Source organism: Periophthalmus magnuspinnatus, chromosome 21 (assembly GCF_009829125.3).
Source record: "Periophthalmus magnuspinnatus isolate fPerMag1 chromosome 21, fPerMag1.2.pri, whole genome shotgun sequence".
In the NCBI taxonomy this organism is placed as follows: Eukaryota; Metazoa; Chordata; class Actinopteri; order Gobiiformes; family Gobiidae; genus Periophthalmus; species Periophthalmus magnuspinnatus.
In genome coordinates, this window is record NC_047146.1 from 27,751,750 (window position 1) to 27,769,917 (window position 18,168).

The 18,168-nt window shown below is 39.1% G+C and overlaps 1 protein-coding gene across 2 annotated transcripts in view; it reads left to right on the forward strand.

The window, feature by feature from the left end:
* Positions 1-18,168, forward strand: part of pard3bb (par-3 family cell polarity regulator beta b) — a 497,556-nt gene that overhangs the window by 143,815 nt on the left and 335,573 nt on the right. For both annotated transcript variants that reach the window (XM_033986829.2, XM_033986830.2), the window contains exons 10-12: positions 4,424-4,532; positions 7,896-8,035; positions 15,883-16,011. In XM_033986829.2, the coding sequence (XP_033842720.1) occupies positions 4,424-4,532; positions 7,896-8,035; positions 15,883-16,011 (378 nt within the window). The remainder of the gene's footprint in view (positions 1-4,423; positions 4,533-7,895; positions 8,036-15,882; positions 16,012-18,168) is intronic.

Here is an 18,168-nt window from a genome sequence, read left to right on the forward strand (position 1 = left end):
TTTTTACGCTCAAGAAAAATTTTGCTGTGTTCAGGCACTTAGTAAATAGTTTTTGCAAATCATTAAATCAAATCAAAAACATTAAAAAGCAGAACGAATGTCCTCATATGTGGACATCATTTTTCACATAACGTAAAAAGATAATTATTTTTTTTTACACTCATCAGGTCCCAATCAGATCAAGTAACAAAGAAATTAAAGCATGCCATGCAAGAGCTTGGGTCTTAGCGGTAAAGCTATATAATTTATATTTTTTATTGTGACCTTTTACAAAACAAACATTATTTTATGTTTTTACTACTACTTTTATGGTATCTGCATTAATTATTATATACAAAATATACTCTAGACAGACCTCTAGCCTTTATATCTAAAATGAAAAAAACAAAAAACAAAACAAAACCAAAAACTAACTTTAAACATTTGCAGATATGTACAGAGTACTCCATTGCTCACTCACTGCTTCCCCATACCCAAAATGTTCTCACATGCATATTGACAATTTCCCATCTTTAGTGATTATATTCTACTAATCACTAGCAGCTGTTAATCTATATATACCAGGTAAGCCTACTACATATGAACTTGAACGAATACCTTTTTGATCATTTATCCTGTGACCCATATCAAATCTCCCATGTCCCTGTCTGGCTCCCACCCGAGAGCCTTAGGAGCATGGCTTAAGAGTATGACTTTTCCAGGTACTTTATAATGAAAATCCTAATCCCTCGATGAATTTGTTCAATTACACAGTGAATAAATTTGATTAAACTGAGAAGTAATGAACTATTTTTAATTCCTTATCCTTTCTGCTCATAGCCTTCTTTTCCTTTGAGATTTTAAAGCTGCTTTTTAATATTAAACTCTCACTGGATTGGCACAGTTCATATTATTTCATGTGTTTTTCACTCTTACATCTTTTTTTTTTTTTTTACTGTGAAAAGACGTGTAATTTTATCGTCATGTTTCCATGGCGATGTGAAACAGCTGGCTCGGGCAACTGTTACCAAGCAACATGTGATTATCCTTTTTCTGGTCGCCAAAGTCAGACAAGAAGAGTAAATGGACTGTGGATGTCAAGACAGGACTTACGGACTCATATTTTTCAAGATGATATTTTTATGTAAATACAAGCAATATAACTAAACAAATGTAGATTTTATTTTTATTTTTTCGAAAAGGGTATTGCTTGGTCACAGCTGGCCATTTGTATACAAATATATTATGATTAAAATAATAAGAAACTTGCACTTGATTATTAATGCACGATTCTAACTTTTTAAGCACACACTATGCTCTATTTCCAGTGCAGAAAGTTATTTATATATATATATATATATATATATGTCACAATCAGAAGACTTTCAAACTAGGAATTTGCTGCGGTGATAAAGTGCAACATAAAACACACTATATATACAGTGCTAGATTTATATATATATATATATATATATATATATATATATATATATATATATAAATCTAGCACTGTATATATAGAGTGTGTTGGATTCCTGAAGACTTCTACCTGGAGTCGCTGGTCCTCTCCTATTGTTACTGCACAATCTAAGAAGGCCAGTTTGTTCTCCTTGGCTTCTTCCCATGTGAACTTAATGTTTGGATCCGCCACATTAATATGCACAGTAAAGGGCTCCATCTTGAAATCTGATTTTAGCCCAGTTGTCATTGATACCAGTGTGTGGGTGGAGTGCCTGGAAATGAGGCCAAGTCCAGTTGATAGATTTAAACTTCATCTTTTGCTATAGATCAGACCTGGATGACTGAGGGTTTACACAGATATAGGCTATAATGGTAAAGTAAAAAAAACAACAACATGAATTTCAAATGATGTCTGTAGATGTCTAAACTACAGGGTTAGTGGGTTCTATATGAAGACACGGTATTTTGTTGCTGTATTTGTGACCATTTAAAAGTGCATAATTAACTTTTCTGGTGGAGAGCCTCCACTTTTTTGTTTCTATGGAGATGTTTTTCCTTGCCATGAAATGTTTCACAGTCAACAAAAGGTTTGCATTTACCATCTCCATGGAAACAAGCAGGAGCCAACCAGACCAAGTTACAGGTCAGATTTGTTCAGAAGAGGGCCCAGCAATAAAAACACCTTGAATTTAATAAAAAGAAGATAGATAAGTTTAATGCCATACTATGGAACATTTCAGGCTGCTTAGTAACATCTCTTTTATGATTTTGTTTCAAATGCAATTACTCTTAAAGCCTTAAATAAGGCTATAAGAGTAATTATATACAGTGAGGCAAATAAGTATTTGAACACCCTGTGATTTTGCAAGTTCTCTCCCACTTAGAAATCATGGAGGGGTCTGAAATTTTATTCTTAGGTGCATGTCCACTGTGAAAGACATAATCTAAAAAACATCTGGAAATCACATTGTATGATTTTTTAAAATAATTTATTTCTATGTTACTGCTGCAAATAAGTATTTGAACACCTGTCTATTAGCTAGAATTCTGACCCTCAAAGACCTGTTAGTCCACCTTTAAAACCCTTTAAGGACTGAGCACACATTGGACCAGTATAGCTCACCTAGACTATTCTTTTTTTAGCCATAAAAATCATGTTAAAGGAAGTATCAGAATTTATTGCATTTTTTCCACACAACTACCTCTATTTTACATATCCATCCGCATTTTTTCTTTTACGCATTGAATAAATGACTGGGAAAATCCTCGCAGCACCCGCACTCTCATTCGTCACCTTTGAGGGACAACAGAGGCAGATTACCGTAATTACGGTAAAATGTTTAAATAGCCCCATGTCTCCACTTTGAGACGCCGTTTGAATTTACATGAGAGCGCGACTGGTTCCGGAGTTACGCTGCTGGAAAGTCCACAACCGCGCTCTATCGGCGACGATAGCATTTGACGTCATAGTGTTAAAAAGCCAACATCCACTCCACTTATTATCCTAAATTAGAAGCACCTGTTTGAGGTCGTTAGCTGCATAAAGACACCTGTCCACCCCATACAATCAGTAAGACTCCAACTACTAACATGGCCAAAGACCAAAGAAATGTCCAAATGCACAAGAGACAAAATTGTAGACCTCCACAAGGCTGGAAAGGGCTACGGGTCAATTGCCAAGCAGCTTGGTGAAAAAAGATCCACTGTTGGAGCAATTACTAGAAAATGGAAGAAGCTAAACATGACTGTCAATCTTCCTCAGACTGGGGCTCCATGCAAGATCTCACCTCGTGGGGTCTCAATGATCCTAAGAAAGGTGCAGAATCAACCCAAAACTACACGGGAGGAGCTGGTTTATGACCTGAAAAGAGCTGGGACCACTGTTTTCAAGGTTACTGTTAGTAATACACTAAGACGTCATGGTTTAAAATCATGCATGGCACGGGAGGTTCCTCTGCTTAAACCAGCACATGTCCAGGCCCGTCTTAAGTTTGCCAATGACCATTTGGATGATCCAGAGGTGTCATGTGAGAAAGTCATGTGGTCAAATGAGACCAAAATAAAACTTTTTGATCTTAATTCCACTCACCGTGTTTGGAGAAAGAAGAATGATGAGTACCATCCAAAGAACACCATCCCTACTGTGAAGCATGAGGGTGGTAGCATCATGCTTTGGGGGTGTTTTTCTACACATGGGACAGGACGACTGCACTGTATTAAGGAGAGGATGACCGGGGCCATGTATCGTGAGATTTTGGGGAACAACTTCCTTCCCTCAGTTAGAGCATTGAAGATGGGTCGTGGCTGGGTCTTCCAACATGACAATGATCCCAAGCACACAGCCAGAATAACCATGGAGTGGCTCCGTAAGAAGCATATCAAGGTTCTGGAATGGCCTAGCCAGTCTCCAGACCTAAAACAAATAGAAAATCTTTGGAGAGAGGTCAAACTCCGTGTTTCTCAGCGACAGCCCAGAAACCTGACTGATCTAGAGAAGATTTGTGTGGATGAGTGGACCAAAATCCCTCCTGCAGTGTGTGCAAACCTGGTGAAAAACTACTGGAAACGTTTGACCTCTGTAATTGCAAACAAAGGCTACTGTACCAAATACTAACATTGATTTTCTCAGGTGTTCAACCCTTAAAGGGTTAAAGGTGGACTAACAGTTCTTTGAGGGTCAGAATTCTAGCTAATAGACAGGTATTCAAATACTTATTTGCAGCAGTAACATACAAATAAATTATTACAAAAATTATACAATGTGATTTTCAGAATTTTTTTTTTGATTATGTCTCTCACAGTGGACATACAACTAAGATGAAAATTTCAGACCCCTCCATGAAATCACAGGGTATATATATATATATATATATATATATATATATATATATATATATATATATACATACCCAGAGAGAGAGAGACAGAGAGACAGAGAGAGAGACCGCCTCCAAATATTTTAACACTCTGATTCTCCACACAGGCCCCAAGGAGCAGAAGTCAGAGCCCCCACTCCAGGAAAAGCCCAGGCTTGTCTAGTCTTGTGTCCGGTAAACGTGGAGGGAGACGACTGAGGATTGATTTGAAGAAAGGTAATCGCCATTTTCAACCACCAGAGTCAATATGGCATTAAATTTAACGCATCTGTCTAGACTTTGCTACAGAATGTCTAATTAGTGCAAGAGGAATAAAACAATACAGCTCTTGTGATTTGCAATTAATTTCAAATCATAGTTTGAATTGCAGCCTGGTGACTCATTCCCATCAGAGGCGTAATAAAGTCTGATGTCATGTTGGCAAGCTTCATTTGTTCAAATGTGAATGTGATATTATTGTTCATTGCAAACTGTGTTCAAATCATAAATGTGTGTCCCAAAGGTCCTTTGTGAAATGTAATTGAAATACATAACCGAGTAGAAAACAACACCAAAATATATCTCTATAGAATTTGATGTTTTTAAATTTTGAAAACATATACAGTTTACTATTTCACACAAAGATGAAATAAACTTACAGACTCACTCAGCACAAAAGAATAATAAGTGCATCTAAACCAGGACTACACTTTTCCAGAGGATAAGTAAGAGTTATTGGGATGATTGGAGAATGGTAGCCACATCTGTTTGCCCCAGGGTAGCTGTGGCTACAGAAATATTGTGAAGCTTGCAATCATAATATACATACAAGTCAGAAATACGATTATATTCAATTGCTTGAACATTAAACCATATAAGATGTGAATAGACCATTTTCACATTTACACATTTATTTCCAAACCAGAACTTATATTATATTGTGGCAACACCAATGTAGTTTTAGGTAGTAAAAACAATATATCTGTCCAGTTATTGTCAGCCCTCAAATATACATTGTCTTACAATATTAAAGATGCTACGGTGTCCTTATAGTCTTAAAAGAAGATAAAGTAAAGAAGTTGTTGTTTTTTTGGGTTTTTTTTTTTTACATTCTGTTGAAATTGGGCTTAAAATGATATTCAAATAGTGATCACCAATAAGCCACCATAGTCTCAACACAATCGGTGGGAAACAATATATCCATGAGTTCCAGAGTCATTAGAATCTAGCACTGTTGCCATAGCATTTAAAAACAAAATATTATATCTTTTGAGTGGACAAGCCCTCCAAATATTTACAAACAGAAAGCCAAAACCCCTGAATATAGTAGAACTACATAGTCAAGTCTATATTAAACCTTCTCTTCCAGGCCTGTATACATTCTATTGTCCTCTGTAACATCTCTTTTTTGTCATTCTTTGGCCCACTGTCCTTCCACCCTTTCTTACTTCGCTCTGATTCCCTCTCTTCAGGGTCTATTAAGTCTTTATTGATCTGTTCATTTCTGCTGATATGAATTCATAGCTAGCCAAAGTGCTGACTCTGCAGTGCTAAAGAGACCAGACTAAATGAGGTCTATAAAGCAGCACTGCACTCTCCATTGCTCCACTATATCACACTACATACTTGTGTGATCATTTTGTGCATACATGTGTGTTCATAAGCCATCCACACACTTACACTCTTATGGGTTTTATGGTTTTAATCTAAGCCTTTTCCAGCACATTCAGTCTTCATTCACACTGCTTCTGTTCATTTTTTCTTCTTCTTTTTCATGCCAGTTTTTGCCCCACGGCTGAACTTGTCACACTAGAAAATATCGCCACAAGGTATAGCTAAAGGGCTTTAAGCAACAGGAACGCACAATCTCTTCCAGGTTTAGCTTTTAACCCCGTGTCTCTATGGGAAAGAACAAAGTTAACAATCCTCAGATGGGTTTATGTGTTTTTGATGTTGACTTGTACTACCTACAGCAGTGGATCTTGAACTTTTCACAGCAGTTTCACTCAACAGGAAAGTATTTGGCTTTTTATAGATTATTAGTAGTGCAAATTGTATTTGTTAATAGGGTAAACCGCAGGCTGAAATGGAGAGGGGAAGGTTGAATATAAAAACAAAAACTAAACAACAGGTAGACAAGCAGTGCCTATGTTTACATGCACACAAAAATCTAAACCTTGTCTGATTTTTGGAGTTATCAGATTACTGAAATATCATGTAAACAATTACATCTGATGTGTGTAGCTCAGTTGGTAGAGTGTTTTGTCCACTGATCCGAAGGTTGGAGGTTCAATTCCCGCTCTTGACACAAAAAAAACATCATCAGTTGAGCGGTCAGATCTACTGATCCACAGGTTGGTGGTGCGATTCTAGCTCACACAGATGAATGCTGTTGTTGTGTCCTTGGGCAAGACACTTAATCCACCTCGCCCTCAGTGTCTGCGTGTGTATGAATGTGTGTGTGAATGGGTGAGTGGTTCCTTGATGTAAAGCGCTTTGGGTGCCTTGAAGGTGGAAAGGCGCTATATAAAGATGTGACCATTTTACCATTTTTCACACCTGTGCAGGTTTTGGCAAGGGAAATTATGCAAAAATGACAAATTAATGGGGCAATGAAGAAAGAAGAAGAAAGAAAAAATGATACAGATTGAAAATTTGCTTTGGTGTCTAAAAAATTTGTGATTAACAGATATATGTCACCAGGTAATTTTTGACAATCAGTTTTCTGATAAAAAAAAAAAAGGTTATTTGATGAGCAGTTTGTTACATTATATTAACCCACTGAGTCTAGGACACCACAACATGCAGGGTTAAAATCAGTGGTGGAACATAATGGAGTAAAAGTAGTAAAGTACAGATATCTAAAATGTTTATTTAAGTATATTTTAAATTGGATACTCTTACTTTTACTTCATTACATTTGAAAACAAATATCTGTACTTTCTACTCCTCTACATTTTGAACTGGCCTGAAAAGTAAAAGTATTTTTTATTATTGTTAGAAACCTGCTAAAAATGCTGAGGGGTTTGTTTTTAACACATTCATAGTTTGAGCAAACACATTATACAAAAAATAAATAAATCAGTTGTTTCTGTTTAACAAAATCCTGCACAAATCTTTAGTAAAATCACTACATTTGAAGCTTTGTCAGATCTCAAACTATGCGCAAAATAGTTTTACTTTTACTCTTGAAGTACATTTTCTACCAGGTACTTTTATACTTTTACTTTATTTTTTTCATGTAATGCTTTTACTTAAGTATTTTTTGCTCCAGTATCTGTACTTTTACTTAAGTAACAAAATTAAGTACTTCTTCCAGTACTGGTTAAAACAGTATAACACACTACTCTTAGTTGTTTAATCCACCCATATCATGATCCCACTCACTAAAAATAGTTCACTTTTAAATCTGATAACCTTTTGGCCATCCATCCATCCATGGACACACAAGGCATTAGTTCATTTGTTTGCTATGGTGACGCTCATAGTGTAGTGATATAGAACAGTGATGAACTATTGTCGGACTACCTAGAAAATACATACAAAAATAATGCATGGCAGTTAGCATTAGAATTCTCATTGATATTTGTTGTTTTGTAGGTTCTGAGGGTCTTGGTTTCACTGTGGTGACCAGAGATTCTTCAGTCCATGGTCCCGGGCCAATTCTGGTCAAAAACATTTTGCCTCGGGGAGCGGCCGTCAAAGATGGACGCCTTCAGTCTGGAGACCGCATCTTGGAGGTACGTTTGTCTGTCCCTGGGCAGCTGTGACTTCATAAGAATATGGAGGAATTAATAACGCATCAGAAAAAATCAAACAACCATCATTGACCATTATTATATATATATATATATATATATATATATATATATATATATATATATATATATATATATATATATATATATATATAATATATATATATATATATATATTTATCTATGCATTATTGGCTTATTAGCTATAGATTATAATTTGCTGAAATATAGCAGTCTTTTCCTCTTTCCTTTTCCTAGGTTTACTGGTTTGGGGGGGGGGGAGTTTGGTGATCACATGCTCACACATAATCTATATACCTATAGATTATATAGATTTATAATTATTGGTAGTATGATTTCATTGCTATCTTTAAATCTTAACAATTAAGTGGCTGTAAAACAACTTATAAACATATTTCAGGAAATCTGGGCCTTTTAATTAAGTGAGGTTAGAGACTGTTTAATTGTACATTCAGGCCTTATCATTTGCCGGTTATGAATTCTATAAGATATTAACTAATAGGCTACAGTTATCTGCGTTGTGCTTCTGAATTAAAACAGGCAGACATAATCAGTACAACGGTCACACAGGAGCAAACAGCACCTCAAACCAAATCAAATATATTTAATGATATAGTACTGTGGTAATGCAGATTAAAATTTGAAAAACAAAAAAAACAGTCAATGTTTTGAAGATACAATATATTATATTAACATATTATTTTAACAGGCAGCAATTAACATGTCCATCATACAGTGTTGAAACAGTGATATTTTATATTTAGCAAAAAAACACACTTACACTTTTACAAATTTTAGGTTTGCTTGAGGCTAAACTGAGAAGGCAAAGATTACTAGTTCAAACATGAATAAACTATGTACCTCGATTGACAACAGTAAACCTTGCAAAGTCTTTCAAATGTTTTACATAAAAGAAAATGTGAAACCTTTGCCACCCCAAATCTGTGGATGTTGTATGCACTTCTATTGTTTGCTGGATCTGGAGCACATCTTGACAGTAGCACTCTCTCCAGTACTCAGAGCCTGAAGCAGTCTTAAGCCCAGTGGCCTCTGTATCACTATTGTTGCTGCCAACATTTCAGTGCTCAATAAATGCTACTTGTCGATGTCTCCTACCATTAGGAAAAAAGCTGGGTATTCAAAATAGAAGACAGATTGCTGGAATTTTACAACTGCTGTTTATGCATTGCACAGTGTTCCACATGTACTCAATGAGATGATTAAAGTTATGTAGATTTGAGTTGTGTTGTTATTTTATATTTTAACCACTTAAATGTCTTCCTAGCATATGCTCCTAGCCTCCTACTAATTAAAAGAAAGTTATAAAAATCATAACCATGAAATCTTGACATGATGCACGCAACAGTATAGACGTACTTTTTTTGCCTGCTTGCTGGGCAAAAAAAAGTGAAACAATTAATTTGCCATGTATTTTGCCATAGTATAAGTTAATAACTCCAACATGTCCGTGGACAACTTCTTTGTAAATCCTCCATCGAATAAAAAGAAGGGAGCAAAAATGGGCAGACGCAAAGCTAATGCTAACACTAGCATTGCTTACGCTAGCCAAGATGATGCTGAGACAGGTGCTGAGAATGATGGCGATAGGGTGGCTGGATAGGTGGCTACTGGGTGTGAGGTGGAAAATGTCGAGATTTGAAACGAGTGACCAAGAACACTGAAGAAATGCTTCACAAAAACTCGCAACTATACTCAAGCCAGTTAACAAACTTTCTGGGAAATTTGACACAGTGACCCAAAGACTGGATAAGGAAAAGCACGTGTCCGACCTGGAGGACGCATCTGTGGCCACTGCACTGAGGCTGGATGTCATGGAGAAATCTCTTAAACGAGCATTGGAATGACTTGATAGCTATGAGAATCAAAGTCATCGTCAAAATATAAGTATTACTGGACTTAATGAAGGAACTGAGGGCAGGGACTGAGTGACTTTTTTTCGAACAGTGGATTCCTAAAGTTTTGGAAAGTTTTAGAAATGGATCAAAATCGAGAGAGCACACCGCCAACTGGACGAGGCAAAGACTGGAGCCAAGAGCTGTTCTTGTGAGGTTACACAACTACCCTGATAAGGGAAGGATCCTTTACACTATGATGAGAAAGTGAACAGTAGAAGCGGGTGAAAGGCGGGTCTCATTTTTTCAGGAATTGTCTGCTGAAATGGAAGTGGTTAAAAAAAAGGGAAGAATCGGCAATTGCACGATTATGGCTGCAGGAGATGGGCATCAAGTACACGATTCTCTATGCAGTAGTGATCACTTTCACAGCATACTAAAATGCAGTCCAGAGAGCAGTGCATGAGCCGCTATTGGTCCTTTTTTCCACATTCGTTACCCCCGCTATACTCTAGTCTTGATATAGGGTATGATGAGATTATATTTCTACTTTTTTGTACTTAATTTTGTAGGCTGTGTTTTCTTGTACACGAGCCTACACGGGTTTAATCCAAGCTGTGAGTTCTGTTTTTGCTTGGATCATCTAAAGTTTTGTTTGTTAGCACAGAGAGGTTTCTTGAGACATGTATTAGATTCAGTTTTGTTGTTCCAAATGCAGCACAAATATGCCGAACAAAATGTAAAGGAATTTTAGGAAATGTACTTGGAATATTAAAGGTTCAAATAATCCAGTGAAAAGGAAAGCTATCCTAAATAGTTGTTAAAGGATGGAATACAAATAGCCTTATTGCAAGAGACTCATCTCACTGATGAGGAACACAAAAAATATTTAAGGGAGTGGGGTAGGTCAAGTCTATTTTTCAACCTATACAAATAAAAAGGGGCTAATAATAAAAAGTTGCCAGTTACAGTTACAGACACATTTAAGGATACAGAGGGTAGGATCATTTTAAACAAAGGTTTTATATAGAGAAGTTATTTTACTTCTATAGCCCTAATGTACATGATGAGGACTTCTATGCCTTGCTTCTCGACCAACTTGCAGAGATGAACTCTTGGAATATACTGATAGGTGGTGACTTTAACAGCTCTTTATGTCCTATAATGGACAGATGCCCCCCACTAAACACTCAATGGAAACAAGCAAGGGCAGGAAGGAATATTTTAAATGAATTTCAGTTAGTTGATGTCTCCAGCCAAGACAGCCTCACAACATCCAGAGACTTGAGGTACCCGGGACGGATCTCGTCAGCCTTGCCACCGAGGAGCTTGCCAACCACCTCGGTGACTTCAGCCAGAGTGATGGGTGAAACGTGGTCCCCAGTCTCTGCTTCCTCCTCGGAAGACATGACAGTGGATTGAGGAGATCCTCAAAGTATTCCTTCCACTGCCTGACAACATCCCCAGTCGAGGTCAGCAGCTCCCCACCTGCACTGTAAACACTGTTGGTGTTCACTCACGACCAGGTGGTGATCGGTTGACAGCTCAGCCCCTCTCTTCATTCAAGTGTCTAAGACACGTGGTCTTGTGGACCTGGGGTGTCCTGGTGCCACGTGCACTGATGGACACCCTTGTGCTCGAACATGGCGTACGTTATGAACAAACTGTGACAAGCACAGAAATCCAGTAACAAAACACCATTTGGGTTTCGATTAGGGAGGCCATTCTTCCCAATCACACTCCTCAGTCGTTACCCAAATGGGCATTGAAGTCCTCCAGGAGAACAACAGAGTCCCCAGTTGGTGTACTGTCTAGTACCCCTCCCAGGGACTCCAAGAAGGCTTGGTATTCTGCACTGCTGTTTGGCCCGTAGGCTGACACAACAGTGAGAGACCTGTCCCCGACTCGGAGGCGCAGGGACCCTCTCGTTCACCAGGCTGAACTCCAACATGTGGCGGCTGAGCTGTGAGGCAATGAGCAAGCCCACACCAGCTCGCCGCCGCTCTCCTTGGGCAACATCAGAGAAATGGAGAGTCCAGCCCCTCTCAAGGAGTTGAGTTCCAGAGCCCAAGCTGTGCATGGAGGTGAGGCCGACTATATCGAGCCGGTGACATTCAACCTCCCGCACAAGCTCAGGCTCCTTCACCCCCAGTGAGGTGACATTCCATGTCCCCAGAGCTAGTCTCCATGTCTGAAGATCCGGTCGTCGAGGCCCCCGCCTTCGACTGCCTTCCAGATGTATTTGCACATGCCCCTCACGGCTCCTCCGGCAGGTGCTGGGTCCACAGGAGGATGACCCCACTTCATTCCTTCGGGCTGGGCCTGGCTGGGCTCCGTGGGGTAAGGCCCGGCCACCAGGCACTCTCTGCTGAGCAACCAACCCAGGCCTGGCTCCAGGGTGGGGCTCTGGTAATGCCAGTCCGGGTGACGTAACTGGCCTTGTTCTTCTGTTCAACATGTGGGGCTGTCTCCCAGGACCTGTTTGCCATGGGTGACCCTACCAGGGGCACGAAGCCCCCGACAACATAGCTCCCAGGATCATTCGGGTGCTCAAACCCCTCCACCACGTTAGGTGGCGGTTCAAAGAGGGGGCTGGGCTGTCTTGGCTGACACGTCTCTGCAACATCGCGTGGCAGTCGGGGACAGTGCCACTGGATTGGCAGACCGGGGTGGTGGTCCCTCTGTATAAGAAGGGGGACCAGAAGGTGTGTTCCAATTAGAGGGGAATCACACTCCTCAGCCTTCCCAGTAAGGTCTATTCCAGGGTACTGGAGAGGAGAATTTGACCAATAGTCGAACCTCGGATTCAGGAGGAGCAGTGTGGTTTTCATCCCGGTCGCAGAACACTGGACCAGCTCTATACTCTTTATACGGTCCTCGAGGGTTCATGGGAGTTTGCCCAACCAGTCCACATGTGTTTTGTGGATCTGGAGAAGGCATTCGACCGTGCCCCTCGTGGTGTCCTTTGGGGGGGTGCTCCAGGAGTATGGGGTCCGGGGCTGTTTGCTAAGGGTTGTCCAGTCTCTGTATGAGCGGAGCCCTCTCCAGGTGGGTGTTGAGTCACACTAATCTTCTTGAACAAACTATTCTGGATTGTCAAAAACAAGGCCATTTTATCTCAAAATTTTACTCTGAGCTTCAAAGACTGAAGAAGGACAGATTTGAATGTTTTACGATTATCCTGGAATGTACTGCTTAAAACAACATTGACAATGAAACATGGGAGGACATTCTGTTATTGCCATCTAAAATATCAATATGTAATCAACATAAAGGAATGCAACACAATGTCTTGCGCAATGCTTACATCTCTCCCTACATATATAGCAAGTACACTCCAGGAATTCCTCCAAATTGTCTCAAATGTAAATTAGTCCCTGTTTCATTGTTTATGGGAGTGTGAGATTATATAGTCCTTCTGGGACGTCGTGTGCAGAGAGGTTGGCTCTGTAGTGGGGCGGACCCTGTCTCCTAGTCCATTGCTTTGTCTTCTGGGGTTTATACCTGTAGATTTGAAAGCTCACAAAGATGTCATACAATTCCTCCTGATGCTAGATAGAAAAACTATAATGTCAAAGTGGGTTGGTAATGATGCCCCGTCTGTACAAATGTCGAATAATTTAATATCTGAGATGGTGACTTTAGAACGGTTAAGATATTGCCTCAGTGGTAAATCCAATCTCTTTAAAAAATGGGAAAATGTTCTGGACTGTCTGAAAATTAAAAGGGTAGTCGTGTAATACTGACAGTAACTGGTGATTGTTGTTTCCATCTTGTCGTAACGACTACATTTGATATGATTCATTCATGTTGTTCATTTGCTGATAATATGCTATCCTGTGCTGTTGTTCTTTGTGAGATTCTTTTGCGTGTTTTTAGTTTTATTTGTATAAAGCAAACAATTCAATAAAAATAATATACAAAAAAAATAAAAATAAATACATCATAACCACACCCTAACTTGGTATGCCATTATATATCATATTTATGTGTTGGAGGCAAATTATTCTTTCCTAATTTGAAGGATTTTGTAAGACATTTCCACATTCAAAAGATATGATTTTTTGATTTGGTAGGCAAAGGTAGTCCTGACCAAGCTTATCAACAAAATCATGGAGATAGGTTCCCACTGCTCCCGAGGATATGCCCCAGTGGCATTGAAGGATAGGTCAAATGCAGATGACAAATTTCCCTATGAGGATAATAAAGTATACCTTAAACCTTAACACATGTTATTGCTGTTGAATCTGGCAACCCAAAGTGAGCAGATTCTGTTTTCTGATTGGATAAATGAATTAGCAACATAAAATATGAACCTAAATAACTTGCTGTTATGTAAAATAAATCAACAATAAATCTGTTTCATTGCAAATACTTAATATCTGGGATATCTGATAGGGATTGGTAATATGTATGTATGGTAATATGTATGCAATATGTCATACTATTTTATAATAACTACAACTTACCGTATTTTCCGCACTATAAGGTGCATCGGAATATAAGGCGCACCTTCAATGAATGGCCTATTTTAAAACAAATTTCATATATAGGGCGCACCGCATTATAAGGCGCATAGAATAGAAACTACTGTAGTATCTGGGGTTGTGTTACGCATCCACGAGATGGAGCTGCGCTAAAGGTAACGTCAACAAAACAGTCAGATAAGACAGTCAAACTTTATTAATAGAATTTAAAAAAACGTTCTGAAAACGTACTCACTCACAAAACAAGTTAATGCATCACAATATAGTAACTCTCGAAATAGTGCAACAATAACTCAACGTTGTTCAAATGTTAATGTCCATATTCACAATATCTCCCAGCCTTGTTTAGTTGTAAACATGTGAAAGAAACACGTAAAGCTCACTTTTTCAGTTTATTCCTCATTCACGAATCCGTCAAGTTCTTCCTCTTCAGTGTCTGAGTTGAACAGTTGGTCGAGCTCATTCTAAGTGCCCGATTCCGTCTCGTCAAAATCGGCATTATCCGTGTTGATGCTGTTGTCTTAACAGTTCAGTGACAATTCCTGCCTTCGTGAAACTCGGACCACAGTTGAGACTGATATATCAGCCCAGGCATCCGCAATCCATTGGCAGATTGTGGCGTACATCGCCCGGCGCTGTCTCCCCATTATCCCTAAAGCGTCGGATCCTATCGTCGCCGTTAGACTCGCGGTTGCGGACTTTCCAGCAGCGTAACTCCGCGCCCAGTCGTGCTCTCATGTAAACTCAAACGGCGTCTCAAAGCGGAGACACGGGGCTAATCCTAATATTTTACCGTCATTACGGTAATCTGCCTCTGTTGTCCTGAAGGTGACGAATGAGAGCGCGGGGCTGCGGAGATTTTCACTCATTTATTCGATGCGTAAAAGAAAAAAATACGGATGGATGTGTAAAATAGAAGTAGTTGTGTAAAAAAATGCAGTAAATTCTGATACTTCGTATAACATGATCTTTATGGCTAAAAAAGAATAAAAGTGTAGCTCTAGGTAAGCTATACTGGCCCATAGTGTGCTCAGTCCTTAAAGGGTTATTACCGCTATTACTTCGGAGACGCCTCCTGACTACAGGTGTCATAATTGACCAATATTGATCCATATATAAGGCGCATCGGATTATAAGGCGCACTGTGGGTTTTTGAGAAAATTAAAGGCTTTTAGGTGCGCCTTATAGTGCGGAAAATACGGTAATTAAACTCAAAGCATGAAGAAAGACTTCATTCATAACAAATACTAGTGAGAATGATTCAGGCCTGATAACTACTTAATTAATACTGTACCCCTAACTCCTCCTCCAGCTCCTTAATGAAATTGTCTCAATCATTCTTAATTAAGGGGTAGTTATTATAAAGTGGTGCCAAACTGTTTTTTAAGATTCCTACATACACTAAATATCATTATGAGGATATATACAACTACAAGATTAAAAATTATAACACATTTCCCTGTTGTAGGTGAATGGAGTTGACATCACAGGTGTGGGTCAGGAGGAGCTGGTCACTATGCTCCGCAGCACTCGTCAGGGAGAGAGCGTCAGCCTTGTGATCCTAAGGCAAGAAGACATGTTCCTGCCCCGAGAAATGGTAAGCAGCTCAGATTGGAACTCTGCCTAGACCAGTGGTTCTCAAACTGGTACACTGAAATATTTGATAAATTTAGAGTCAGTTTTCTGTGGTTTGAAATGTTCTCTGATTTTCCAAGTAGAAATTCTGAGATTGTGACACGTTCCAGTCGTCATTTACAAATCTATATTTCAGAAATCTGACCCCCGGGGATGACTTGAATGCACGATAAACCAGACTAGAACCAAAGCAGGTCTACCATCAGGACTAAACTGGGTTTAAAGCAGGACTCAACAAGGAAAATGCGAACATTTACTCCTGATGTGGACTTGATTTGGCAATGTTCTGGAACACAGTCTTAGATTGTATTTGAGGTGAAAGTGTTTGAGAACCACTGCCCTAGCTCAAGCTGTAGATTCCATCTAACATTATACTATAAGCTATTTAAATGGTCAGAGCAATTCTTCAATATAATATTCTTATAATGTTGCTATTTTAGGTCCATTCAACAGGTTTGCTTTGGTGACACACAGGACAATAGTGATGGCTTTGTTGACATTGCTAGTACTGTGAGATTATTCGGGACATTGAATGAGCCACTTGTAACACAGCAACTCCTACTACATTTTGTAACTGAGTAATACTGACAATAACTATTTGCTGAAGTTTCACAATATCTACCTTGTTCCACTGAGATTTCACATCTTAATAAAAACCTTTAAATTCATCCCTTTCCTTCTTTCCTCTAATAATTTTAAACTAATAATTGCTTCACATCCTAAACTATATGATCTGAAACCTGTTTAAAATTGTAGTTGAAATTTGACATTTTCTGGATTGTTACTTTGAAATTCCACAACTTCCTAATAAAAACCTGTTACCTTTCCAACAGCCCGCCCCGGGCCGCCGCCTTGATTTTACAACTTTACAGCAATGTACATATATTTATACATATATTTCTGCGTCACCCACACAAACAATCTACACATCAAATGAAAGCTACAGCACTCATCTTTCTGAATATGCAAACTTTGGCATAACTGGCATTTTCACCTGCATTCACCACAGTGCTGACAGGAACGCCGTTTTTACAGAAAAGTCAGAAATGTGGATTTGGACTTCACTTACCTTTGAGGGCTCTGATTCTGTCAAGCCTCAACATATTCCCAAAAAATTGGCCTCATTCGTTCCGTACAGGCCCAGTCAAGAAATGATGTCCTCAAAATAAGTTAGATCCTCCACGTTCAGTCTGCTGCAGGAAAGTATTCCAAACGTAAAATCTGCTCTGTCACTTTTTTGCATTTCTTTTGTCAATTTCAGGCATAAGAAACTTCTGACACCGCCAACTTTTTTCCTCAGTGCTAAACAAACTTGTTAGCTTGTGATTAACACCAATGTTGGCTAATTAGGTGGGGGTTCTGGGGTACTGGAGCCCCAGACAGCGAATCAGTACTACAGATGAGTGAAAGTTTACGCCCCATTCTTTCCCTTGTGGAATCAAGCAATTACATTACACATGTGTAGTGATGTTTTCCCCTTACAGCTAATGAGCAGTGCAACACAACGATGTATGGCATGCCATGCTTTTCTGTAAACAGATGGAGCTTAATGCCAGTGTAAACGAAGCAGAGTGGATGCAGAGATCCGTGTGTACTGGCTGCGTAATTTTACACACTGTTGTTTTGCAACAGTTTTGCGTTCTAAACATGACGAAATGGACAAAACAAAAGAAATATGCGATCGACGACACTGCATATTTGTACAAGTTATATTAGAGGCATCTCGGACCGGAGCAGGTACTGTTGTTGGTACTCTTCCGTTAATGAAAGAAAACTCACAATGGTCACAGTAAAAACTTGAATCTGACAAAAGTAATAACAGAATTACTTAAGAAAATAAACTGATGAAACAGGCCTAGACAAAAATGATGGTACCCCTAGAAAATACTGAAAATGATGCGACCAATGGGACATGTTAATACAAGGTGTGTCCACTAATGAGCATCACAGGTGTCTACAATCTTGTGATCAGTCAGTGGGCCTATATATAGGGCTACAGGTAGTCACTGTGCTGTTTGGTGACATTGTGTGTACCATGCTCAACATGGACCAGAAGAAGCAAAGGAAAGATTAAACGTTACCTTAACGTTAAAGGTAAAGGTTATAAGACCATCTCCAA